The 27,592-nt window shown below is 44.9% G+C and overlaps 1 protein-coding gene across 2 annotated transcripts in view; it reads right to left on the bottom strand.

Annotated features, from left to right (window-relative positions):
• RINT1 (RAD50 interactor 1) overlaps window positions 1–27,592 on the bottom strand; it is a 625,783-nt gene that overhangs the window by 385,829 nt on the left and 212,362 nt on the right. For both annotated transcript variants that reach the window (XM_044088530.1, XM_044088531.1), the window contains 2 exons: window positions 22,236–22,392; window positions 3,107–3,217 (listed from right to left, as the gene is read on the bottom strand). In XM_044088530.1, the coding sequence (XP_043944465.1) occupies window positions 3,107–3,217; window positions 22,236–22,392 (268 nt within the window). The remainder of the gene's footprint in view (window positions 1–3,106; window positions 3,218–22,235; window positions 22,393–27,592) is intronic.

Here is a 27,592-nt window from a genome sequence, read left to right as displayed (position 1 = left end):
GGTGGGGCACACCTTCCACTTTTACACATTTGCTAGGACTGTACTGGCATGTCGAGTACACCATTTCAGTCTGTAATCTTAGCTATCGTGCTGGCTAGAGGCATACCAGTGTACTACAGATCTTAGCTTTAACTACCTACATATTAGTTTCTGACTTCCTAGCCTTCATAACTTGCATCCAACTGGCTGGCCTGCTGCAGTCTGTCTGTGTAGGCCTGGGGTAGGGATTACCCATAGGGCTTATTCAGAGGCCATAGTACAGCATTTGTTTGTGTTTGTCTACACCTATCCTGCTGGCTGTGACTGTTGTTGGGTATGTGCCCCCTCAACTGGCATGTGTGAGTCACTTACCTTGCGGGTGTCCCAGTATTGAGGGTGGTGCTGCAGGGCTGCCTATGTCGGATGAACATAGTATACTCCCTATACATGGTTCAGCACAGGTAGCGTCATGTTTGGCATTCCTTTTACTGTATGTGCGAGTCGGAGAGAGGTGTCACTCCTTGGGTCCCTACTGTGTCAGTGCATGTGCTATGCATTGTTTCTTTGACAAGGCCAGGGCATACTGGGCATGCCTACTTCTGCCTACTGGGGCAGGCTCAGGTTGTTCCTCCACAGAGTCACTCTGCGCCTGTGCAGGCCTTGGCACTGGTGGGGGGCTGTGTGGCCCTGCCCCATGCTGTTCCTGCTGCAGCTGTTTCTGCAGGATCATATTGTGTAGCATAGCACATACAAGGACAATTTGGGTACATGTAGTTGGTGAGTACTGCAAGGCTCCACCGGATGTGTCCAGGCACCGGAACCATGACTTGAGCATCCCAAACACACTCTCTATTATGATTCGTGTTTGTGCATGTGCCTCATTATGGAGTTCTTGTTCAGGTGTGTGCGCATTTCTGATGGGTGTCATCAGCCATGGCTCCAGTATGTATCCAGCTTCCCCCACTAGGTGACGGTGTGTGATGTCCCCGTTGGTAAATATCTGGTACAGCTGCATCAGATGCCAGATGCGGGAATCATGGTAGCTTCCAGGGCAGCCAGCACACACATTCATTATTATGCCCTGGGCATCACACATGACCTGGCAGTTGATGGAGGGGAAGCCTTTGCGGTTGAAGTAGACCCTACCCTGCTCACCTGGTGGTGCTTTAATGCATATGTGCGTGCAGTCTATTGTACCCACTACCTCAGGGTATTCTGCTATTTGGTGGAAGAGACCCATATTGCTGGCCAATGCCTCACGGGTGATGGGGAAATATGCATGCTCACCGACATGTGCGGACATAGCATCCAGGAACTGGTGGAGTACCCTGGATGTGAATGTCTGCGAAGTCCCCATCATATCCCTAGTTGGCCTTTGAAAGGTACTGTAGCTAGTATTCTTAGGCCTACACATACCTTGGTATCCACTGGGATGGGTTCCCCTCTGTTAGTTCTGTGTGTTAGGCGTGACTGGAACAGCTAAACAATTTGCTGTAGGAGGTCCCTGTCCACCCTATAGCACTCCACTATCTCCAGCTCATGTACACTCTTCTCAGTTTCCTCACTGTGGGTTGCTCAGTAGCATTTACATCCTCACCACCCTCAGCCTCTTGCAGATGCTGGTTTATGATAGCAAAAGCAGCCCCTAACATTTTTTCTCTTGCATTCGTTTTGTAAAATTTCCCCGGCTGTATAGTTCGGTGGTGCAGAGTTTTTGAGAAAAACAAGGGGGAAAGGTGTTTGCATAGTTTACAGTGGTGTGCTAGGCTGGGCTGGTCTGCTGCCTGTGTAAGTGACTGATTCTGATACACTTAACCTGTCAGCTAAGCTAGTTCTCCTTGATTACCTTCCTACTGCTGTTTTCCCTTCCCATTGCCTCCCTGTTTAAGCCCGTATGCGCGCCGCGCAAACGGAGTGTTCAAATGTGCACAAAGCTGCCTTTTCCTGGTTTAAATTTCTTTTTATTTCCTGAAAAACCCGGTGCGTGGCACACACACCCGCTTACACTTTGTACAGAGTGCTAAGCAGGTTTAGACACATCCCTAGCTTAGCTGTGCTAAGCTAGGAGCAATCCCGAGCCACAGGTCTCCAAACCACAGTATGCCTGACACACCCCCATGATGTCACCTATATCCTAGTCTTGCACCCAGCTATTTATACTCTTACACTCTTGGTACCTGCCTCACACCCTGGGTAAATCTTGGCTTCACTAACCTTTCCCTCATTTGCATAGGATTGCCTGCTAATGCATAGTTACATGTCCCACACTGAGCCTTCCCCCCTTAGCAACCATTACTCACTGACCAGGTTGTCTTCTGCCTGCCATTGACTTGTATGGCAGAATACTGATTTTAGTTAGAATGCTTATATTAGGTTTAGTTGCTTATTCCCCCCCCCCAATCCCGTTTGCGCACCGCTGCCCTATGCTTAAACAGGCGAGATCGGTGAAAAAAAAAATAAAAGTTTTTTTTTTAAACAGTTTGCACTGCCAATGGCCTTCTACCTGGCCATTGGCATGCTTCCTCAATGATATGCAGCCTTTATTTGGAGCTGTCATAGCTTTGTTTTGTAGACTGCAGAAATGTACTCAGTTACTAATAGAGTACATTTCTGCACACTGCACTCATCCTGCACAGACAGCTGCCAGCTTCCTGGATTGCATATTACTCTCATTTGCATGGTTTTCACCTGCAAATAAGGGTAATTTGCATACAGGAGCTCAGTCCATGCAGGATTAGTCTAAGAGCTCATGTGCATGTCCCGGGAGCTCGTTCCTGGATCACACCTCGGTCATATTGCCGAACATAATTCTTAGACTAATCCTGCACATTCTACAGGGCTTTGTAAATCTGGTGGAATATGTTTTAATAAAAGTTTGTTCTTCCACTACTGTAACTGTTTTTACTTAATTAAATAAATAAATGTCTGCTATGCACAGTTGCCACTTAGGGTTGCAAGAACATTTTTCTTACTACACTGCTATTGCTAACTGTTAAAACTTAGTTAATACTCAAGAAAGAAAATTTCTTTAACAACTAGTACATACAAGTGTTCTATCTTGTGGATTATCTTAAAGATGAGATAATGTTTTTTTTTTTTTAACAGAAGAATGAGCTGAACAACTTACCCTTGCATCCACTGTAGACAAGGCTTTATCCAAAATAGGCTGAATTCGCTCATCAAGGAACCTGGCATTGTTTCCAATCCATATAAGAATCTGACTCAAGAACCACTCAGGCTATGAAAAAAAAATCAGTTACTTTGAGTCTATAACTATTTACTTAAAGCTTGTGTTTTGATAAGTATCCTCTTTAAATAAGCATTTCAAGCCATGGAATCACCTATGGAAAACTGACAACATGCACAAACTAACTTTTGAGTAAGCAAGATCTGGAGGCAAGCTCTTCTCTCATTCCAGGAAAGTAGTACAAAAAAAAAAAAACAACTCCATCTTGTGTAATCACTTAAACAAGACTGTCGCATTTTCACTACTGCATGTCAATATCCATACAAAACCACAAGGTGCACCAGTAATCACTAGGTTATTACACTTCATGCACAAATACCACACTAAAGTGGGAACCAAACAACAGTTCTCAATAAAATTTATACTGCCTCACCACAGTTTAGTCAAATACAAGTTCCATCAGAATAACATGCTGAAGCCTTTGGCAAAAATCAATAAAAACACTCTCAAGGTATTCCTACTCAAGATAAACAGCAACACTTTTTCTACAGAGTAAACATTTTAACATTTGAAGCCACAGAGAATAAAGTGAAACCCACTACTTTGGTACTTATAAATGATGTTATCTGTTTGAATGCAAGGAAAGTGACCACCTTAAGCATCTGTTTATGATTTAAATTACCAGGTAATATGCTGATCCAGAAGAACATATTTCAGTCACTGTCAGGATGCAAGGCACACAATTCAAAATATATAAATGTTGAAGTACATAAGCTTAACAGTAAACAAAATACAGTGTTTATGTCTATAATGGCTAAAAGAATGGCACAAGTGCTACAAACATTGATAGGTATGAATCAGTGTGGTTTGGTGGAGTGGAGGCAAACATTTGACAATATTAACACAACAATGATTATCCAGAGAGAAACAGAAAGTAAGAAATTACCACTTTTATTGGTGGGTCTTGGTGCAGAGAAAACATTTGACAGAGTAGACTGGGACTTCATAAGCAGGGCAATGGAAGCATTTGCTTTTCCTGATACAATTATAAGGTAGATTACAAGAATATTTGAGGGATTGGAGGCACAAATTAAAGTAGGTAAGGTCCTCTCCAACAATTTCTGCTAGAGTAGCGGAACCAGACAGGTTGTCCGCTTTCCCCTTTGTTGTTTGCATTATTTAGAACCACTGTCAAAGAAAATAAGGGACTCAGAAATTCAAGGATATAATTGGTATGGTAGTCATAGGTTCATAGATTAGTACTAATCTAACTGCCCTTGCGAGCCATTTTAAGCCTAGCCAATTATCTCTTGTGAGACTCAAACTCTGCACCTTGTGTTTGTAAGGTAAACACCTTAACCATTAGGCCACCCTCCCAGCCCATGAAAAGCTGGCTCTATTTGCAGATATTATTTTATACATGACAAAACCAGAAAGGGACATTACAGTGTTGTGGAACATTTTAAGACAGTTTCAAATCTTCTCATGATATAAAATTAATAAAACTAACAGAGGCAAAAGCAGTAAATTATGTACCCACACACAAACTGGTCCAACAATATCCATATTTATGGGGACATGATAAAATGAAGTATTTAGGAGTGGATTAGAAATGACTCTGTGCTGGCAGCTAAGGATATGTGGGAAGAGACCAAATAGAAGATAATACAAAATTTGAGAAAATGGAAGTTTTGTTATATGGATACGGATACTAAGATACAAGCCATTAAAATAAGAAGTTATGTACTCACCCTAACGTTCCATCTGAATAGTTGTACTTCATTTGTCTTCACCCTGTGGGAATATGGATCCGAGCTGGCAAAGATTACTAGCATCAGCTCCGAGCTCCAGACTCCTCCCCTTACCCATAATACACCTCCCTTGCCTTCCATCCCCAGATCGAGTTTGCTGAACTTACACTTATAACCCAACCTGATAACATACTTGTGACCTATACTTACAGCCTGTAGGCTGAACATGTGCCAAAGGTCTGGGGGAAGGAGAGAGGGACGGTTGAAGACAAATGAAGTACAACTACTCAGATGGAACGTTATGGTGAGTACATAACTTCTTTATCTGAAGTAGTTTACTTCATTTGATCTTCAACCTGTGGGACAGAGTCCCCAGCTACTAAACAACTGGGTGGCCCTCATGGAAGGATATTCCAGAGCACTGCGGAGCCAAAGAATGCTCTCCTTCTAGATGTCAAATTCAATTTATAATGGGAGATAAAAGTGTGAGATGAGGACCAAGTAGGTGCAGAGCAAATGTCATCCAAAGACACTCTTGACCAGAAAGCTGCAGATGTAGCCATGGACCTAGTGGAATGAGCTTTAACCTGACCTGGAGGAGACATGCCTTTGTCCTTGTAGACCTGCAGGATGCATGAAGAAATCCATCTAGCTATCGTGACCTTGGAAATAGGTTTACCCAAAAAGGGTCTACAGAACGAAACAAATAATTGATCAGATTTATGAAAATTTTTTGTCCTGTGTAAATAAAATCTTAACGGTCTGTGAACATCCAACATACGTAGTTTGTATTGCATCCTGTGGTTAAATTGGGAAAGAACACAGGAAAATTTATTGTCCGATTGATATTGACTGGTGATGCCACCTTAGGAAAAAAGGCTGGATTGGTTCGAAGGGAAACTCTATCTTTATGAAAAATCATGTACGGGAATTTTATGTACAAGGCCTGTAATTCCGAAACCCTCCTAGCAGAGGTAATAGCAACCATAAAAGTTATTTTCCACGATAGAAATTTTAGATCAACAGTAGTGGCAGGCTCGAAAGGCGGGCCGACCAGAACTTGGAGAACCACAGTAAGGTCCCACGGGGGGACAAGATCTTTGACTGGGGGGGGAGGTTGCAAAACGGTGCCTTTCATGAAGGCTTTACACAGTCTAGAAGATGCCAAGTATGCAGAATTCTCGCCCATATGAAAATGAGAAATGGCAGCCAATTGAACTCTGACAGTAGAAGAAATAGCTCCGTGCTGGAAAATATCAGCTAGGAAATTAAGAATAGCAGAAATAGGAGCCGTGAAAGGATCTAAACTCCTTTGACAGGCCCAGAAAGAAAAATGTTTCCACTTGCTGCGATAAACCTTTCTGGTTGAAGACTTATGAACAGCTACCAAAATAGACTTAACTGAGGAGGAAAGTCCGGGAGTCCTAGCAATCACGAGAACTGAAGCAGCCAAGAAATGACCTTCAGGCTGTCCAGATTCGGATGAGGCATCCCTGATGAGTGTGAAATCAGATCCTGAAAGGGATCTAGGATCCAAGTGGAGCCAGAAGGTGAGACCAAAGGATGGAAAACCACACCTGGCGAGGCCAGATTGGGGCCATGAGGATCACCTTGCTCCCCAGTCGAAAAGCTTTCTGAAGAAACCTTGGGATGAGAGGGACTGGCAGGTAAGCATACAGAAGACCGGGAGGCCAAGCATGAACTAGAGAGTCTCTAGGGGACTCCCCTGCGCAGGGTTCACAGTGAAAAACTTGCTGCACTTCGCATTGGAAGGAAATGCTAAGAGATCTCAGCACGGTTGACCCCACTCTCTGAAGATCTGTTCTGCTACTGACGGATTCAGAGACCACTCGTAAGGCATCAGAATGGTCCAACCCAGAATGTGTGTTGCGATAAGAAAGCGACCGGTGGAGATCGACCATTCCCACACTCTCATGGCCTCACGACAAAGGGGATAAGATCTGGTCCCTTCCTGTTTGTGGATGTACCAGACTGCTATTCAGTCAGACAACATGTCAGTAATCGTCCCCAGAGGAAGAAAGGCATTAAGGGTCTGCAACGCTAGAAGGACCACCCTCATCTCTAGAACACTGATATGCAAAGTGGTCTCTATGGGGGACCACGGTCCTTGGACTGTCCTGCCCGCACAATGCCCCCCCCACCCGAGGTGGTGAGGCAACAGTGGTCACTGTGGCTTGGGCTGGGGCTGGAACGAAGGGTCGTCCCTCCAAAATGTCCGGATAGCTCATCCACCATATGAGGGTCGACTGACCCACTTGACTTAGGTGGACGGGTTAGTGGTAAATCCAACAGGGACCACTGAACCACCAACATCCACTGAAGAGCCCGCATGTGTAGTCGGGCACATGGAAGGAGAGTTATGGTCGCTGCCATCAAGCCTAGGGCCCTGAATACAGATTCCGCTGTCGGGAGATGAGAATGGTAAATTAGGGAGACATGCATCCTGAGGTTATGAACTCTCTCCGAGGTCAGGAACACTTTGCCCTGGAGTGAGTCTATCCTGGCACCAATGTAGTCTTTCACCTGTACAGGGTCTAGTAGAGATTTGGAGGGGTTGATTGTGATACCCAAACTCAGAGCAAGTGTCATAAAGTAGTCCCTTGTTTGGGAAAGTAGACGCCTGGTGGGAGCAGTGAAGAGTCATTCGTCCAGGTACAGATAGACCTGAATCCCCTGAAGTCTCAGGTGAGCCGCTACCACCGCCATCATTTTGGTAAACACCCTTGGGGCTGTGGTGAGACCAAAGGGTAGGGCTCAAAACTGATAATGATTGGCCCCTAGCCGGAAGTGGAGGAACCCCCTGGAGCTTATGTGCATTTTTATGTAACAGTAAGCATCCTGGAGATCTAACGAGCACATCCAGTCGCTCTCTTGCAGGTATGGCATGATGGACTGTAGTGTAACCATCCGGAACTTTTCTTTGGCCACTGAAAGGTTCAGGGTAGAGAGATCCAGAATGGGCCTCAAGTCCCCTGTTTTCTTTGGCATCAAAAAGAACCTGGAGTAGAAGCCTGATCCGGACTGTTCTGGGGGGATTGTTTTGATGGCTCATTTTCCTAGCAGCTTGGAAATTTCCTGAGCTGCTGCCTCCCTTTGCGTGGGTGGAACATCTGGGAGGTATTGGGGAACTCACAAAGGGGATAGAATATCCACTGGATACGACTTGTAGCACCCAGCAGTCCATTGTTATGGACTCTCATGTCACTGGGTGGAAGGACAATCATCCCTCGACTGCCTCCAGAGTACAGCAATTGGGCAACCCCCTCAGGGTTGCTGCCCAGGTCTGCACTCCTCTGCTTCTGGGGGAAGAAGAGCCTGGAGTGTCCCGGGATTACTGAGGTTTCTGGAACCACATCTTCGTTTGCCCTCTCTGGTTCCGACAGGAAAAGGACCCTTGAGGGTTAGAGAAGCGGATCCCGACGGTAGACAGTGTCTTCCTTTCCTTCTCACTCTGGACTAGCGTCTCCTTGATGGTCTTACTGAACACAGTCGAGCCGTCATAAGGGGCATTGGCAAAGGACGCCTTAAAGGGTTTGGTAAATTGGCACAACCTGAGCCAGGCTTACACCTCATGGACATGCCAGACCCAGCTGCCCTAGCCGCTCCTTCCATTGCATGGGAGAGGAGTCACATGGACGTATTCGATACTGCTCTCAAAGTGGCCATTTTCGTGGAGAACAAAGCCTTGTCCTCCTGCGATATGGACTTGGGTGGAAACACCTCCAGCTCCTTCACCAGGTCGCGTTGGAGTCTCATGACATGGGCCAAGTAGTTCAGTGCCCTTATTGAAAAGGTAGCTGAAGCATACACCCAATTCCCTAGATGGTCCATCATCCGAGACTCTCAGTCATGAGGGTGGATCAAGGAACTTTCCTGAGATAGTTCCCTCTTTGCGGCTGCTGCTACCACCATGACATCCATTGGAGAGACCTTGTTCCAGGAAGGCCTGTCTATAGGGAGACTCAAAACCTTATCGGGGAACTTGGGGATTGGCTCCATGGTATCAGGTTCCTTCCACTCCCGCGAGGTGATCAAATCCACTAAAGGATCCGTGGGGGGGGGGGGACACCCAAGACGTAGACGGGCCCATGACGAAGACCTCAAGAAAAGTACAGTTTTGTACCTACCATAAATGTAGATGTTCGAAGATCCACATTGCTGCAGTCCTTACATATGGGTAGTCCGCTGTCCTCGGTCGGCCCGAATACCAAAGTATTAGGCTGACGTCGGTCAAGGCGCTTAAAACTGACATCAGGACGTCAGGGTACAAAAGCGCATGACCGACGTCATTTCCTCAGTCTTTTCTTGCCCCAGATGTCAGAAGGCCCTAACAAGAAAGGCCAAAGCCAAAAACCAGCAAAAACTAACCAACCACCCGTGCACTAACCATATTTACAATATGTACAACACAAACCACACCACCACCCTCAACAACAGAGGGAAGGAGGGAGGTAAATTGGACTGCAGCAATGTGGATCTTCGAACATCTACATTTATGGTAGGTACAAAACTGTACTATGTTCTTCATCTCACATTGCTGCAGTCCTTACATATGGGTAGAATCCCAAAGCAGAGGTAAGGGAGGATGGCAAAACTATAAAGCATTAGGAGCTGCCAAAATGCCCTGTAAAATAGCAGTGGCAAATCCAGCCCTAGATTTAGAGTAAAGTGGAAAGTGGTAATGCTTAGAGAAAGTATGCACTGAACTCCAAGTAGCTGCTTCCAAAATATCTTTAGTAGCCACCCCCCTTAAAAAAGCTGTAGAAGTGGCAGTAGCCCTAGTGGAATGAGGCCTAATCCCAGCTGGAATCTCCTTACCATGATGGGAATAACAGAAAGCAATACAACCAATCCACTTAGAAATAGTTTGTTTTGAAACAGGTTTGCCCTGAGAACCCAAAGCAAAAGAAACAAACAACTGCTGAGACTGCCTGAACCCTTTAGTTCTGCTCAAATAATATCGCAACTGTCTGTGTATATCCAAAGTGTGCAAAATCCTTTCCCTTTATTTTGGGGGTTTGCATAAAAAGTAGGCAAATGAATAGTTTGGTTTAAAGCCACACTAGAAACCACTTTAGGCATAAAAGAAGGGTTAGTACGCAAAGACACCCTATCCTTGTGGAAAATTAAGAAAGGCTCAACTGCCATAAGGGCCTGTAATTCAGAAACCCTTCTGCAGAGGTAATGGCCAACAAAAAGCAGTCTTCCATGATAAATATTTCAACTCTGCAGATGCTGCAGGCTCAAAAGGTTGTAGAGTGAGTTTCTCCAACACAAAATTGAGATCCCAAGCAGGAGTAGGAGCCCTCGTGGGGTCTTATATTCTTTGCCCTCTAAGGAATTGCTTAAACAAAGGCTGAGAAAATAATGGTGGGTCACAGTCATAGTGAGCAGAAATTGCTGCAGCATGAACCTTTATAGAGGAGAAGGACAAACCTTTGTCCAATAACTCAGTAAGGTATTGAAGCGCAACACTTAAATTAGGTTTAGAAACATCAAAGTCCTTTGCTGTACTCCAAAATAAAAATCTCCTCCATTTATCTGCGTAAACTTTCCTTGTACTAGGCCTTCTGGCCTCCAAAATAACATTCAAAACTTGTTGTGGAAGCTGAGACCCTCCAGGGTTTAAAACAGAATATGCCAGGCTGTCAGATGTAGAGAATGAAGTTTGACATTGAGTAAATGACTGTTCTCCTGAGACAGCAGGTGAGGAATCAAGGCAAAGGCCATGGAGGCTCCTGCCAGACTTCTCAGTAATGGGTACCAGTGCTGTCGAGGCCAATCTGGAGCTATTAAAATCATGTTTGGCTTGTCCTGTCTGACCTTCAGGAGTACCTTTGGGAGGAGAGGCAGAGGTGGAAAGGCATACACGTGAAGATTGCTCCAATTGAATGAGAGAGCATCCACTTTCCAAGCTGTGGGATGAAACCTTTTTGTGCAAAACTTTGGCAGCTGGTAATTTAGTGGAGAAGCGAACAGATCTATGTCTGGAGTTCCCCATAACACTGTCAATCTCTGAAATACATGAGGATCCAATTTCCACTCGTGGGGATCCATAATTTGTCTGCTCAACACATCTGCTAAGGAGTTCTGTGCTCCTGGCAGAAACCTTGCCTGAAGATTTAGCTGTAAACTGAGAGCAGTCTCCCACAAAATCATTGCTTGCCTGCATAGAGGATAAGAATGCGTTCCCCCTTGCTTGTTGATGTACCACATGACAGTTGTGGTGTCTGTTTGAATCAACACCTGCCCTGGAAGAAGTAAATCCTTGAAAGCTATCAATGCAAATTGGACTGCTAACATCTCCTTCAAGTTGATATGTAGATGTTGAAGTCTGGCAGGCCACGTGTCTTGTACCCATTTTCCATTTAGATGAGCTCCCCAAGCTTTGTCTGAGGCATCTGTCGTTAAAATCTGACTCGCCTCTGGCCGGGTCACAGAGAGTCCCTTGTTTAGGTGACATTCCTGAGCCCACCACAAAAACTCCTTTTGAATGTAAGGTATTATCTGAATGACAGTGTCCAAATCTTGGCAGTGCTGCGTCCATACATTCTTGATATACCATTGTAGCTTCCTCATATGCAGTTTGGCATTGGGAAGTACCAGAATACAAGATGCCATGAACCCCAAGGCTTGAAGGACTGTCCTTGCAGTCAGCCTGGACAGACGAGACAATTGGTGGAAGTAAAGAGAAAGATTCTTTTGTTTGTCCGGGGTCAAAAAGGCCATCTGGGATGCTGTATTCAGTCTCACACCCAGAAAGCACATGTCCTGAGAGGGTACTAGACTGGACTTTATTTCGTTCACAGAATACCCCAGGCATCTTAACACTGCCATCACATACTGTAGATGATGAAGAAGTTTGTCCTTTTCTTGGGCCAGAATCAGGCAATCGTCCAAATAAGGATAGATTTGTATTCCTCTTAGCCTGAAGAAAGCTACCACTGGAGCCAGAACCTTCGTGAACACTCTGGGCGCAGTAGATAAGCCAAAGGGCAATGCAGAGAACTGATAATGTGAAGTCCCAGCCCGAAAACGCAGATACTTCCTGCAACTGGGCCTGATAGGAACATGAAGGTAAGCCTCCTTGAGATCCAGAGTCACCATCCAGTGATCTTTGCCCAGCAGAGGTAAAAGCTGTTGTAACGTCAACATTTTGAACTTGGGAATGTCCAGATAAGTGTTGAGGATAGATAAATCCAAAATTGGTCTCCACGTGTTTCCTTTCTTTGGTACTAGAAACAGGCGAGAATAAAATCCTAGGCCCACTTCTGGCAGAGGGACCGGTTGTATGGCCCCTATTTGAAGTAGTAGAGAAATTTGTTTGTGAGCCTCTAGTCTTTGCTGAGGAGGAACGTCTGGCATGCCTTTGAAAGGAGGCAAGGTATGGAAATAAAACTTGTAACCCTGGTGTATGATATCCAATACCCATTTGTCCTGGGTAATCAACATCCAATTTTCCTTGAAGAGTGCTAACCTTCCTCCCAAAGGTGCTGCCAGGCAAGAAGGATCTGGCAGCTGAAAAGTAGGTCATTGGGCCTGTTTACGAAAGGACTGGCCCCTGCCCTCACCGAAGATTGTGCAGGTGAACTCCCTGTTCTAGGCCTGAAAGAACTCTGAGCTCTGCCCCTACCACGTCTAGATCTACCCCTAGACTGAGAATCATAAGAAGGATACGTCCACCCCTTAGCAGGCCAATTCCTACTAAACTTCGGAGGCTGAACTTGCAAAAATCTTTAACAGCCTGCATAGACTTAGCCTTGTCTTCCATTTTCTTCAAGACTGACTCCACAGGTGAACCAAACAACACATCAGACTGCAAAGGAGCATCCAAAATCCTTGTCTTAACATGGTCAGATAAATTCTGATCCTTCAGCCAGGCGTGCCTGCGAAGAACTGAGCCAGTGGCAGCCACCCTAGACGAGGCCTGCACAGCATCAAAACCACACTGTAATGAATGCTTACCCACCTGTTCAGAGACATGCACCAAATCTTGTAATTCTTTACACTCAATGCCTTCCGCCAGAGCATCCACCCTAGACTTCAATTGAGAAAGAAGAAAGTTTTGATATTTCAACATATGAAACTGGCAATTCAAAGCCCTCATAGCTAAGATAGAAGATGTATAGACCTTCTTTCCCCATCTATCCAAAGCTCTGGCTTCTTTATCTAGAGGAACCGGATTTTTTACAACAGAGGCCTTGCACCCTTAGGTCCCTGACTAATAGTTTCTGGGTCCACCCTAGGACTCTTATAAAGATATTTATGAGCCTCAGGCACCCTGTAATACCTATCCGGTTTAACAGGAGCAGGAGGCAGAGAATCAGGATTAAGTGAAGCCTCTGCAAACACATCTTCCACAACATCCAGAACAGGGGGTATAGCCAAGGGCCTATGCTGGGGTAACAGCAAAAATTCCCTAAGCCTTTTCCGAGAATCAGAGAAGTCCTGACCTTCCCACTTAAAATGTTCCCTCATAGAATGAAGTGTCTCTGAAAAAGAAAAATCCTCTGGAGGAGAAGCAGAAGGAGTGGAATCATCTGCATCAGAATCAGAATAAGGAGAGTACTCCTGCAAGTCTTCAGCTGGAGACTCTGAAACATCCGAAGCCTGCTCAAAACTTCCCAACTCTGGCTCCACCCTAGGCCTCTTATCAGGAGGGGGCAAAGAACCTCTAATCAGAGTAATCAAATCTTCTGCCATTTTAAGCATGTGCTTCTTAGGTACAGACCCTGCTGAACTAGGAGTGACACCAACAGAAGCTAAAACTGGCCTGCCTCTGGGAGAAGCCTTGGAAACAGAAGGAGAAGGCCTAACCACCCTATGAAGGGAGGGGAGTACAGTAACTAGAGAAGCCCCTTCAGCCTGACCTGCCTCCTGAGAAACCACCTCCTGCAAAATCAAAGTCTCCCCCTGAGACTCCAGAGAAGTCTCTGTCGGAACCACCGGTTCCACTGAAGCCTCTAAAGAACCGGCGTCCGGAACGGACGACTCATCTTGCCTGGGTTTAACTGCTTTGTCTTTGCGCTTCTTGAGAAGCGGGCGCGGGAATCCGGCGGCATATTATAATTGCACCGCTTCCCAAAGACCAGCCTAGCACAATCTAACCTTAAGCTAATAGTGCGTTTATTGAACCTAGCACAAAAGCGACACCCAACAACGTCGTGCTCAGGCCCCAAACAAGGGATACACAAAGAATGATAATCCCTATGCGGTATCTGTTTCCCACAAGAAATACAGTTATTCACTTTTTCTGACATCCGGTAAAACACTGAGGCAAGAAAAAACCAAAATATTCCCCAACGGGGTACTTAGCCAACTTGGATTTGGTCTGAAACTCCGAATTCGAAAACTTTCAGAACGCCGAACGGCACTTGCAACGCTGCTTCTGCATCGGACCATGCGGCAAAAAAGACTGAGGAAATGACGTCGGTCATGCGCTTTTGTACCCTGACGTCCTGATGTCAGTTTTAAGCGCCTTGACCGACGTCAGCCTAATACTTTGGTATTCGGGCCGACCGAGGACAGCGGACTACCCATATGTAAGGACTGCAGCAATGTGAGATGAAGAACATCACAGAATCATCAGAGGAGGGCTTGGGGGCAGACCAACCTCCCCACTGGTGCAGGATCTCCATGATGTTTCCAAAGGAGACATCGTCGGGAGGTGACCTTGTGGAGCCATCCCCCTCATCTAAGTCTGTGTTCTTGGTTAGGGACTCAGGGGAGCCCAAGTGCCTCCTCTTACATGTATGCGTGCGAGGCACATCTTCCATGGGGCTCTCCGGGGAGTGCTCACAAGCCATCTGTTCCTCTGGGGGAACCGTCTGGGGCCCTACGGGCACAGGCTGTCCCTCTGGTAAAGACGGTGGGGACCGTAGACAGAGTCAAGGGGGTTTGGGTGGAGCCCAAGGGGGCAGTCAGGGGCCTCGATCTGATGGAGAGGACCCGTTCTACCACATCAAACGCTGAAGAATGGACCTCCTGTGAAGCCTATAAGGAGGCTAGTCTCTCCAGGTCTGATGTGAGAATCGGGCCAGACCTGAAGTGGCCAAAGCTCCAAGAGAGAGAACCTGGACTGACAATGTCGGAGCCGATGGTAAAGGTTCCACTTCCTCAAATCCAACCCCCAGGCTCCGGCTCCGAGAGCGGCTCAGATCCGAACTGGTCGGATTCGAGATGCTCCGGGCAGCTGCCAGCATCGAGGAGGCAAGGACCATCAGCGCCGGCACCCCGACCAAGGCCAACCTTGGATCCAAGAACTCCGAAGCCAAAGGTCGGATCGGAGGAGGAGTAATAGGCTGAAAAAAGGGAAGCGAGCTGCCCCCTCCTGAGAGGGGGGGGGGCTGGCAAGACCCCCATCTGGATCTGTGTACGGATAAAGAGCCTCATCATGTTATCCAGATCCATGTCAGAGAGAGAACGGGTCCACTGAGACAAGGCCACAGACTCTGACCTGGCCGGTCAGGGAGCTGAGGCCCGGGAGACTGGGCGTGCCTCCTCCAGCTCCGGGGAGAACCTCAGAGACCGGAGCTGAGAGGAGTCACGGATTCCAGCAGACTTGCTTGGTGACAAGAGGTCTGGAGACCTCTTCCTCTTCTCTTTCGTCCTCAACTCTCTCTCCCGCTCTCTACCCCTCTGCTCCGCTACCACAGGCTTAGAAGCGGGAGTTTGAGTCCCAGCCTGGGAGGGAGGGAAGGCCAGAGGCAGACAAATAGGAGAGGCAGTCACAGCAGCCGCAGTGACTGAAGCAGAGGATGAGGAGGGAGGATCAGTGGCAGGAAGAAGCCCCTTAAGGGCCAACTTGGCCTTTCTGTCCCTCAAAGCTCGGGGGTTGAACCCCACAGAAATGGAACAGTCAACATTGAGGTGGGCCACACCTAAACACAATACACACAGAGTGTGACCATCCGCTGGGTAGAGCTTATGGCCACACTCTGTGCAGCGCTTAAAAATAAGCTTTTCAGTCATATCTAAAGAAGAAAGAGAAGAAACAAAAACTTTCTTCCTAAAAATTTAACAAAAACCCACTCACCACACTAGACTGAATAGAAGGGGGGGGGGGCACCACAGACAAACTACACTAACTAACTACTACAAGCCTATACATGATGCCAATGCAATGGGAGGGGAGAAAGGGTACCTACACTAATCTGAAACGGCTAATTTAACAAAAAAATTTGAAAACTTACAGTCAAAGAACACCCTGCTAGCTGGAGCTCTACAGATGCAATGTTTCACAAATCGCAGCAAACGAGATCTGGGGATGTAAAGCAAGGGAGGTGTATTATGGGTAAGGGGAAGAGTCTGGAGCTTGGAGCTGATGCTAGTAATCTTTGCTGGCTTGGATCCGATACGGATCCATATTCCCACAAGTTGAAGATCAAATGAAGCAAACTACTTCAGATTGTTTTTAGTCCCTTTAGTCTTATACACAGGTCAGGCATACTTCTACCAACCGGAGAAGTTGTGGACAGCGATTAAAGAGATGAAGGATTTTATCTGAGAAGGGAAGTTAGCAAGGGTCAAGTGGGATAAACTGATTCTACCAACAGAACAAGGCAGACTAGGATTAGCTAATTTGAGGGGTTATTTTAGAGTAACACAGTTAAGGATCGTATACATAGCACAAGCAGAAAACTATAATTCAAAGTGGAAAGGAATGATGCTGATACAGGGAAGAAGCTCAAGAAATAAGGACAGATTTGGATTTTGGATGCAAACTCTTAAGGAGAACAACCAAAATCATACAGAATATTATATTCAAAAAATAGCAGGGAGTATTCTAAGAATGAAAGCAGAACGAGAATGGAGAAGAGATTTTGCCAATAGGGATGACTGTGGTCAGAGATACAGATAATAGGCAAGAGAGAGCTGGAATTTATTGGAGAAAACTGGCAAAGGAACCAAGATATTTGGAGCAAATAACTAGAAAGGGAAAGCTAATAGAAAGGGAAGAGGCCAATAATTTATTTGGACAGCATGTTAAAGAATGCCTTCCCTATCAAGGATTGATATCAGAATATAGACAAAGAGAAATAAATACAGGGCTCCTAAATGAAAGGCCATCACTGGTAAAGATTTTAATAAAATCTAGGACATAAGCTGCCATTAAAAAAGGAATAATTAGTAAAGTATATAAAATATTGCATGATAATTATAAAAATCAATCAGTGGAGCTTAGAAAGTATTGGGAAGAGAGACTGGATAAGATATTCACAAAGAGACAATGAGGGATATATGTATATTTCCCAAATATGCAACAAAGTCTAGAAGACTTAGAATCTTTGCCTGGAAGTGTTTACATAGGTATTTTTATACACCAAGTAGACTCCAAAAAAATTTTTCCTCAAGTGGACAGCAAATGTTGGAGGTCTGGCAGGCAAGACTTTAGGATTCCCTGCAGACCGATCTGTCAGAGATGCTGGGTAAGCAGATTGGACTGACTTGAGAGATTTTTTTGAGTTATGCTTCAAAATAATTGCCCAGATATAGCAAAGCCTTGCTAAGTCTAATCATGCTGGGTGCCAAAAAAGCAATTACTAGAAAATGGAAATCAAAGTCTATACCAAATGCACTAGAAGTAGTGAAAATAGTAACAGAGAAAAAACAACTGGAACTAGGATCTTTAGAAAAGGGAAGGAGAAAACTACATAGGAACAAAAAAAAGGAAACTGTGTGAACAATATGTGCAGGCAGGAACAAGGTTTAAGAGGCAGGATTTAAATTAGCCATATAATGCTTAACTGACAATGACTGGATGGTTTATAAGTAATGTATAATGTTTTCATCTACAGTTGTTTCAATGGTGTCTGTGATGTAAACTTTGCAAATAAAGTGGTATGATTTTATATTGTTTACAAAATGTTATTTTTGTTTTTCATTTATATAAATGTAAGAACCCAGCCACTAGGGATGCCCAAGCCAGTGCATTTCTTTGTGCCGGTCCCAAGCCTGGATAAATGGGGAGGGTTGTGTCAGGAAGGGCATCCGGCGTAAAACTTTGCCAAAACATTCATGCGGACAGCAGTAAATATTTACACACCGGATTGGTCAAGGCCCGGGTTAACAATGACCACCACCAGTACTGTTAACAGGGTGCTGGAGGAAATTGGGCTACTGTTGACCGATGGAGGAGAGAGAGAAGGCATGGCCGAAGGCTGGAAGACAGGAGAAAGGCTATGACTGTGGTAGTGAGGTAGTGAATGTTGGTAGTACGACTGGTATAGGGAGAGAACTAGCCAATATGATGGACAGGAGGAAGGTTAGGAGGAAGGTTAGTATATTGTATGTGCAAGAGACCAGACGGAAGGAGAGTAAGGCTAGGTGTATCGGAGGTGGGTTCAAATTGTTTTATCATGGTGTGGATAGGAGGAGAAATGGTGTCGGAGTTATCCTGAAGGAACAGTATGCTAAGAGGGTTTTGGAGGTGAAAAGAGTGTCAGATAGAGTGATGTTTATGAAGCTGGAAATTGATGGTGTAATGATGAATGTTGTTAGTGCATATCCTCCACAAGTTGGGTGTGCGAAGGATGAGAAAGAAAAATTTTGCAGCGAGTTGGATGAAGTGGTGATGACTGTACCCAAGGGTGAGAGAGTGGTGGTTGGAGCAGACTTCAATGGGCATGTTAGTGAAGGGAACAGAGAGGATGAGGAAGTGATGGGTAGGTATGGTGTTAAGCAAAGGAATGCAGAAGGTCAAATGGTAGTGGATTTTGCGAAAAGGATGGACATGGCTGTGGTGAATACGTATTTTAACAACAGGGAGGAGCATAGGGTGAGATACAAGAGTGGAGGAAGAAGCACACAGGTGGATTATATCTTACGCAGAAGGGCCAGTTTGGAGGAGATTGGAGAATGTAAAGTGGTGACCGGGGAAAGTGTAGTTAGGCAGCATAGGATGGTGGTTTGTAGGATGACGTTGGTGAGCAAGAAGAGGAGGAGGACTGTAAAGGCAGCACCAAGGATCAAATGGTGGAAATTGAAAAAGGGTAATTGTGAGGTGGAGTTCAGGGAAGAGTTATGACAGGCACTGGGTGGCAGTGAAGAGTTACCAAATAGCTGGATAACTACAGCAGAGCTAGTAAGGGAGACTGCTAGAAAGGTGCTTGGGATGACATCTGGACAGAGGAAGGACGACAAGGAGACATGGTGGTGGAGTGAGGAAGTACAGGAGAGTATACAGAAAAAGAGGTTCGCAAAGAAAAAGTGGGATTGTCAGAGAGATGAATAACGTAGACAGGAGTATAAGGAGATGAGGTGCATGGCAAAGAGAGAGGTGGCGAAGGCTAAGGATAAGGCATATGAAGAGTTGTATGAAAGGTTGGACACTAAGGAGGGAGAAAAGGACCTGTACCGATTGGCTAGACAGAGGGACCGAGCTAGGAAAGATGTGCAGCAGGTAAAGGTGATAAAGGATAATGAGGGAAACATACTCACAAGTGAGGAGAGTGTGTTGAGCAGATGGAAAGAGTACTTTGAGGGGTTGATGAATGAAGAGAATGAGAGGGAGAGAAGGTTGGAGGATGTGGGGATAGTGAATCATGAAGTGCAGTAGATTAGCAAGGAGGAAGTAAGTACAGCTATGAAGAGGATGAAGAATGGAAAGGCTGTTGGTCCTGATGACATACTTGTGGAAGCATGGAGGTGTTTAGGTGAAATGGCAGTGGAGTTTCTAACCAGATTGTTTAATGAAATCTTGAAAAGTAAGAGAATGCCTGAGGAATGGAGGAAAAAGTGTTTTGGTACCGATTTTTAATAAGGGTGATGTGCGGAGCTGTAGTAACTACAGAGGGATTAAACTGATCAGTCACAGCATGAAGTTATGGGAAAGAGTAGTGGAAGTTAGGTTAAGAAGGGACGTGATGATTAGTGATCAGCAGTATGGTTTCATGCTGGGAAAGAGCACTACAGATGCGATGTTTGCTCTGAGAGTGTTTCTGGAGAAGTACAGAGAAGCTCAGAAGGAGATGCATTGTGTTTTTGTAGACTTAGAGAAAGCATACGACACGGTGCCTAGAGAGGAGTTGTGGTATTGTATGAGGAAGTCGGGAGTGTCAGAGAAGTATGTAAGAGTGGTACAGGATATGTATGAGGGTAGTGCGACATCGGTGAGGTGTGCGGTGGGAGTGACGGATGCATTTAAGGTGGAGGTGGGATTACATCAGGGATCAGCTCTGAGCCTTTTCTTATTTGCAATGGTGATGGACCGGTTGACAGACGAGATCAGACAGGAGTTCCCATGGACTATGATGTTTGCAGATGACATTGTGATCTGTAGTGAGAGTAGGGAACAGGTGGAGGAGACCCTGGAGAGATGGGGATATGCTCTAGAGAGAAGACGAATGAAGGTCAGCAGGACTAAGACAGAATATATGTGTGTGAATGAGAGGGAGGATAGAGGAATGGTGAGGATGTAAGGAGTAGAGGTGGCGAAGGTGGATGAGTTTAAATACTTGGGATCAATAGTTCAGAGTAATGGTGAGTGTGGAAGAGAGGTGAAGAAGAGAGTACAGGTAGGATGGATTGGGTGGAGAAGAGTGTCAGGAGTGATTTGTGACAGACGAGTACCAGTAAGAGTGAAAGGGAAGGTCTACAAGAGGGTAGTGAGACCAGATATCTTATATGGGATGGAGACAGTGGCATTGACAAAAAGGCAGGAGTTAGAGCTGGATGTGGCAGAGTTAAAGATGTTAAGATTTGCGCTGGGTGTGAACAGGGTGGACAGGATTAGGAATAAGTATATTAGAGGGTCAGCCCAGGTTGGAAGGTTTGGAGACAAAGCCAGAAAGGCAAGATTATGTTGGTTTGGGCATGTGCTGAGGAGGGATGCTGAGTATATTGGGAAAAAGATGCTAAGGATGAAGCTACCAGGTAACAGGAAAAGAGGAAGGTCTAAGATAAGGTTTATGGATGTGGTGAGAGAAGACATGCAGGTGGTTGGTGTGACAGAGCAAGATGCAGAGGACAGGAAGAAATGGAAACAGATGATCTGCTGTGGTGACCCCTAATGGGAACAGCTGAAAGAAGATGATTAAGGCCTCCATTACCCCACTTCTGCTCTCACAACCCAAATAACCATTAGCTGAATACACAGGATTTTCACTGTTGATCTGTTAAAAAAAATCATACCATTACCTGATCATCACGGAACAGCAAGGGATAAAGGAGTTCTCCTGCTATCTAGGCTAAATATACAAGTGTGTCTGTGTTTTGTGTATATACATACATATACACATACAACCACCACCTTGCCCTCCCTCTCCTAAATAAAAGGAACACATTCAGTGGGTTCTACCCAGACAAGCAAATATATAAAAGAAAAAATATTTCTAAAATATATTGTATTACTTCCTAGCATTCATTCAAGATAACTTCAGTACTAAACTGAGGTTATTTCAGAAGTTTTCCCCAGAAATAAAGATTTATAGTAGGTTCATAGATTAGTACTAAGCTAGCTGCCCTTGCGAGCCATTTTAAGCTTAGCCAATTATCCCTTGTGAGACTTGAACCCTGCACCTTGTGTTTGTAAGGCAAACACTTTAACCATTAGGCCACCCTCCCAACCCTACTACGCTATCTTGTTGACTGCACATCTCAGATATCCTACAGCCAAAACTACAAACCTTATTAAGCCAGCATTGTGGAATGCAGGGATAAAGCCCCAACTACAGCCCAAGCAAATAAGTTGCTATTAGCATGTGAGCATCTGAAGCACTGTCAGGGAAGATAAGCATGCCTGTCTCAGAGAGAGAAGAATGCTCATCTCTGCATTCCTAAATGGAGATGTGGTGCAAGAGGATGTAAGCAGCCATCTGACGAGTCACAAAGATGAGCACAGAGGAGGAACAAGAAGGTAAATCATAACATAAAAAACAAAAAAAAAATCTCTCTCTGTCATGGAAGCATTTGCTGGTAAGACCCCATAGCATGACCTTAAGTTCCACACCAGCACCAGCTTGAAAAAAATCAGTACTGGTCTTTGAGATGAAAGGTGAAGCTGGTAGACCCAGGGACAGACAGAGCCTCGGAGGTAGTAGACTGGAAAAGTATAAAGTGGACAGGGGGAACTATAAACCTCATCAATTGCACTGTTCCCTTCTAGGAATGGTTCCTTTGCTCAGAAGAGATTTTCCCACTTATGCAAGATGCTAAACAGTCCTTTGTCTCAATGTTTACCTTCTTTGTTAACAGAAAAATCTCAGTTAAAAAAAAATGTGAAACAAGCAGAGATTCAAAACTCAAAACCTGCAAAATCTTAGCCCATCAAAATTCATCTCATCTTTTATTGTGCAAACCTTATTTAAAACATTTGTTTGCCGGTTTCCAGAGAAGTGATAACGGAACCTCTTCTGAAGTGGAATCAGCATGACCTGTATTGGAAGAATTAAAGGTGGAGAAAAAGGAACAGGATACTTTTCTGGTAACTTCTTTTGTTCTGTAGTGAGCTCATATCTGATAATTTTTGTTAAAGGCAAACAGATGCAATGAACATTTCATGTCTTTACTTTTGATGCATTTGCAAAGCTTCAGATAGATTTCTGAAGTTAGTTTAGTCAATGGAGATTCCTTGTTTATTTTTTTAAGGAATGGGTGAAAAAAATTATATTCACATGTGTGGGAGCCACATCTGAAATTTGGTAGAGGTGCATTTTCTCTACTATAGTCCTCGCTTATTTCTCCAACTAAAAATGGTTACTTTCCTAAACTCCTTTTACTTCTAACTATGCACGAGTACAGTCCCAGAGTCCTCCTGAAGTTCTTTTACTTTTTGACATGCACAAGTATAATACCTCAGACAAACCTGTGCTCACAGGGTAACAGATGAGGTTAATTAATGGACTATCTTCATTCATCTCAATGAAAAACATTACTTGCATACTTTTCTATCACAATTCAAAATGACTCATAAATCATGTCCAACCTGTAATTCAGATTCCTAAGAAATTTAATTTAGTGAGTAGGTGAACAGAAAATAAGCAGATTCACGGAAACATGATCAAGGCAGGAGAACTTATGTAAGACCCTTGGCCAAAGGAAATTGTATATGTAAGTGCATATTCTAGTTATAACAATGCTATGATATACATAAATGACCAGCTGACTGGAGTGCAAACACAGTCCAGGAGTATATTCTTGAAACATACATCAGAGATAGTCATCCATCCAGTTAAATGTCCATTCATTGCTCTTGGTGAAAAGAAGCAAAAGTTGGTCAGTCAGTATGACAAGATTAGTTTGAGTCATGGATTCTTGACCTGGAACAAAATAAATAGATCAGATTGCAAAAATCCTTACCTTTCTTGAGCTGGAACCAGATAGTACAGTTTTGTACCTACCATAAATGTAGATGTCCGATAGGTATGCATCTGCAGTCCTTACATATGGGTTGTCCTGCCTCAGGCAGCCCTTCGGTCGGCCGGATTCCAAAGTCTGGGTCCGGCATCGGCTGATGTCGCCCTTTCCCCGACGTCAGAGCGCCTGGGGTATAAAAGAGTCAGCCAACGCCATCTTCCTCAGTTTTTCTTGCCCCAGATGCCAGGTGCCATCTAAGGAAGGCTAAATTTGGAGAAATGCAAAATATTCCAAACATGCACAGTAATAAAAAACAAATACACCATAATAGATAATCCCAGCTAGCTATAAGAGGGATAAGTACCCAAGAAATACCACAGAGGGGAAGGAGGGAGGGAAAACCTGACTGCAGATGCATACCTATCGGACATCTACATTTATGGTAGGTACAAAACTGTACTATGTCCTTCAAGGATGCATCTGCAGTCCTTACATATGGGTAGAATACCATAGCCAAGCTGGGGGTGGTAGGATCTAAGAAAATGATGGTGTAGCTAAAATGCCCTGCAGGACTGCCGTAGCAAAGCCTGCTCTGGATCTGGAATATAAGGGCAAATTGTAATGCTTGGAAAATGTATGCACGGAGCTCCATGTAGCAGCTTCTAAAATGTCCTTGGTAGCCACCCCTCTTAAAAAGGCTGTGGAGGTGGCTGTGGCTCTGGTGGAATGAGGCCTGATGTTAGCTGGCACAGTTTTTCCATGGTAAGTGTAGCAGAATCGAATGCAATTTCCTATCCATTTTGAAATTGTCTGTTTGGAAATTGCTTTGCCTTGGATGCCTGCAGCATATGCTACCAACAGATGGTCAGTTTTTCTGAAAGTCTTAGTTCTGTCCAAGTAGTAGCATAACTGTCTGTGAATGTCCAGGGTATGCAGAAGTTTTTCTCCCTTGTTTTGCGGATCTGGAAAGAAGGTAGGCAGGTGAATAGCTTGGCTCAATGAGACCCTGGATACCACCTTTGGCATGAATGAGGGTTTGGTTCTCAAGGAGACTCTGTCCTGATGAAAAATAAGAAATGGTTGTACTGCCATGAGTGCCTGCAATTCAGATACTCTTCTTGCTGAGGTTATGGCCAGAAGGAAGGCAGTCTTCCAAGACAGGAACTGTAACTCTGAAGATGCTGCTGGTTCAAAGGGAGGTAGAGTCAACTTTTCCAACATGAAGTTAAGGTCCCATCCATGTAGGCACTGGTGGTTTTCTTGGAGGATTGATGTTTTTAATTCCTCTTAGAAACTGCCTTAGGAGAGGATGAGAGAAGACAGGTGGATCAGCATTGTATTCTGCTGAAATTGCTGAAGCATGAATTTTTATGGAAGAGTAAGAAAGGCCATTGTGGAGCATTTCTGCCAAGTATTCCAGGATATGTGCCATGCTCATCACTGTGGCATCTAGGCCCTTTGTGGTGCTCCAAGTGTGGAATCTTTTCCATTTTGCTGAATATGCCTTTCTCGTGGAAGGTCTGCGAGCTTCCATGATGACATCCTTCACTCTCTTGGATAGCTTTTCCTGGTGAGGAGTCAAGGTATTCTCCAGGCTGTCAGCTGCAGGGTTTTCAGGCTGGAGTGCAGAGTTTTGTAATTGTGCTGTGTCAGAAGAAGTGACCATAGTGGTAGAGGCCACGGTTTCGTGTGTGACAGGCATCGTAACAGTGGGTACCAGCGCTGCCTTGGCCAGTCCGAGGCTATTAGAATCACTTTTGGTTGCTCTGTCCTGATTTTCAGTAAGACCCTGGTCATTAGTGGAAGAGATGGAAATGCATACACTGTTAGAGTATTCCAGCTAAAAGAGAGGGCGTCCATTTTCCATGCTTGTGGGTGGTATGTCCTTGAACAGAATTTCTTCAGCTGATGATTGTGGTGGGAGGTAAAAAGATCTATGTCCGGCCTTCCCCAAAATTGTGTTATCTGAAGGAAGATGTCTGGGTGTAGCATCCATTCGTGTGGATCCATGGTATTTCTGCTTAGGCTGTCCGCCAGTATATTGTCTTTTCCTGGCACAAACTGGGATTGCAGCTCTATACTGAGTTTTAGGGAAGGTTCCCAAAGATTCATTGCTAGTCTGCAAAGAGGGTAGGAATGGGTACCTCCTTGCTTGTTTATGTACCACATAACTGTGGTATTGTCTGTCCTTATTAGCAGGTGGCCTTGATGTAGAAAGTGCTTGAAGGCCTCAATTGCATGAATCACTGCCAGCATTTCCTTTTGGTTTATGTGCATGCGCAATTCTTTCTGAGACCATAGTCCTTCGATGCATCTGTCCTCCATGTGTGCTCCCCATCCATGGTCTGAAGCATCCGTGGTAATGGTTTGGCTGGTTACTGGTTTGCTGAAAGGCAGACCCCTGTTTGACTGGCTTGCTTGGGCCCACCACAGGAATTCCTTTTGAAGGCATGTAATGAGTGGTATCAAAGTTTCTAGGCTGTGATTGTGCTGAGACCATAAACTCCTTAGGTACCATTGTAGTTTTCTCATATGCAGCCTTGTGGAATCAGAAGAATGCACTATGGCATGTAACCCAGGGCCTGCAGGATTTTCCTTGCAGTCATCTGAGTTTGTTTTGTCAGATTTTTGAAGTAATCCGGTAGTTGTCTTTGTTTTTCTTCTGAGAGAAAAGCCATTTGGGTGGTTGTATCTAGTTCTGCACCCAGAAAAGTTATTCTTTGGGATGGCACAAGTCTTGACTTGTGAATGTTGACTGTGTATCCCAAGGCCTGCAGAAGGCGGATGGCATAATTCAAATGTTTTTCCAAAGTTTGTTGGCTGTCCGCTTGTATAAGGCAGTCGTCCAGATACGGGTATATTTGAATCCCCTGAAGTCTGCAGTGTGCAATTACTGATGCCAGGCATTTCGTGAATACTCTGGGCGCAGTACATAAGCCAAAGGGCAATGCTGAGAATTGATAATGCTCTGAACCTGCAAGAAATCTGAGGTGTCTTCTGCAACTTTGTCTGATAGGGACATGCAGGTATGCCTCCTTGAGGTCTAGAGTTACCATCCAAGACCCCTTGCCCAGCATGGGAAGGAGTTGCTGTAGGGTCAGCATTTTGAATTTTGGCACAATGAGATAAGTATTGAGTGTGGACAAATCGAGAATAGGCCTCCATTGTTTTTCTTTTCTTGGGACAAGGAATAGTCTGGAATAAAATCCTTGGTCCTGTTCTGCAAGAGGGACCTTTTCTATAGCTTTCATTTGCAATAGGCTGGCAATTTGTTTTAAAGCCTCTGCCCTTTGATTTGGTGGCAGGTTTGGCATTCCTTTTCTTTTTGGTAATGTATGGAAATGGAACCTGTATCCTTTGTCTATTATTTGCAGTGTCCATTTGTCCCTTGTAATACTGTGCCAATTTCTTGAGAATAAAGACAATTTTCCGCCCAAAGGTGCTTCTAATTGAGCCCTGGTTGGCGGGATCAAGGTGAAGTCATTGAGTCTGCCCTTCTGCAGCAGTTGTTGGTCCTGCACTACCTCGCTGGTTAGGAGGCTGCCATTGACGTCCTCTGTAGGAACCTCTAGCTTGCCCTCTACCTCTGGCATGCCTGTTCTTGCCTCTTTGATATCTCTCTTCCGGAAAGGACCAATTCTTAGAAGGCCAATTCCTGCTGAATCTTGGTGGTTGTACCTGGAGGAAATCTTTGACTGTTTGCACAGATTTAGCCTTTTCCTCAAATTTCTTTAAGACCTCCTGAGCAGTGGAGCCAAATAACTATTGCTTTTCTAGTGGAGCATCCAGAAGCTTAGCCTTAACATGATCTGGCAGAGATTGTTCCTTCAGCCAAGCATGTCTACATATGACTGCACCTGTCATTGCTGACCTACATGAAGCTTCCAATGCATCATAACCACACTGCAAGAAATGGTTGCTAACCTGTTGTGAATTATGTACCAGATCCTGAAGTGACTTACGGTCTAGGGGTTCAGGAGAAGACAGCTTTTTCTGCAATTCATCCAACAAATACTCTTGGTACTGTATCATATGAAATTGACAATTTAAAGCCCTCATAGACAGAGTGGAAGAAGTATACACTTTTTTACCCCATCTCTCTAAAGCCCTGGACTCCCTTTCAGAGGGGAGTGGATTTTTAGCAGTGGCAGCTGCAACCCCTTTAGGACCCTGGGAAATAGTTTCTGGGTCAGCAGAGTGGGCCTTGTAAAGGAAATGATGGGAGTCCGGGACCCTGTAGTACCTATCGGGTTTAACAGGAGCCGGAGGAAGAGTGTCAGGGGTAGTGCTAGACTCAGAATACACATCATCAATGACACTTAAAACAGGAGGAACAGCCAAAGGTCTAAGCGGAGGTAAA

The sequence above is a fragment of the Protopterus annectens genome, chromosome 11.part0, assembly GCF_019279795.1.
Source record: "Protopterus annectens isolate FY-2018-M chromosome 11.part0, PAN1.0, whole genome shotgun sequence".
Classification (NCBI taxonomy): domain Eukaryota; kingdom Metazoa; phylum Chordata; order Ceratodontiformes; family Protopteridae; genus Protopterus; species Protopterus annectens.
This window is presented reverse-complemented; position numbering and strand designations above follow the sequence as displayed.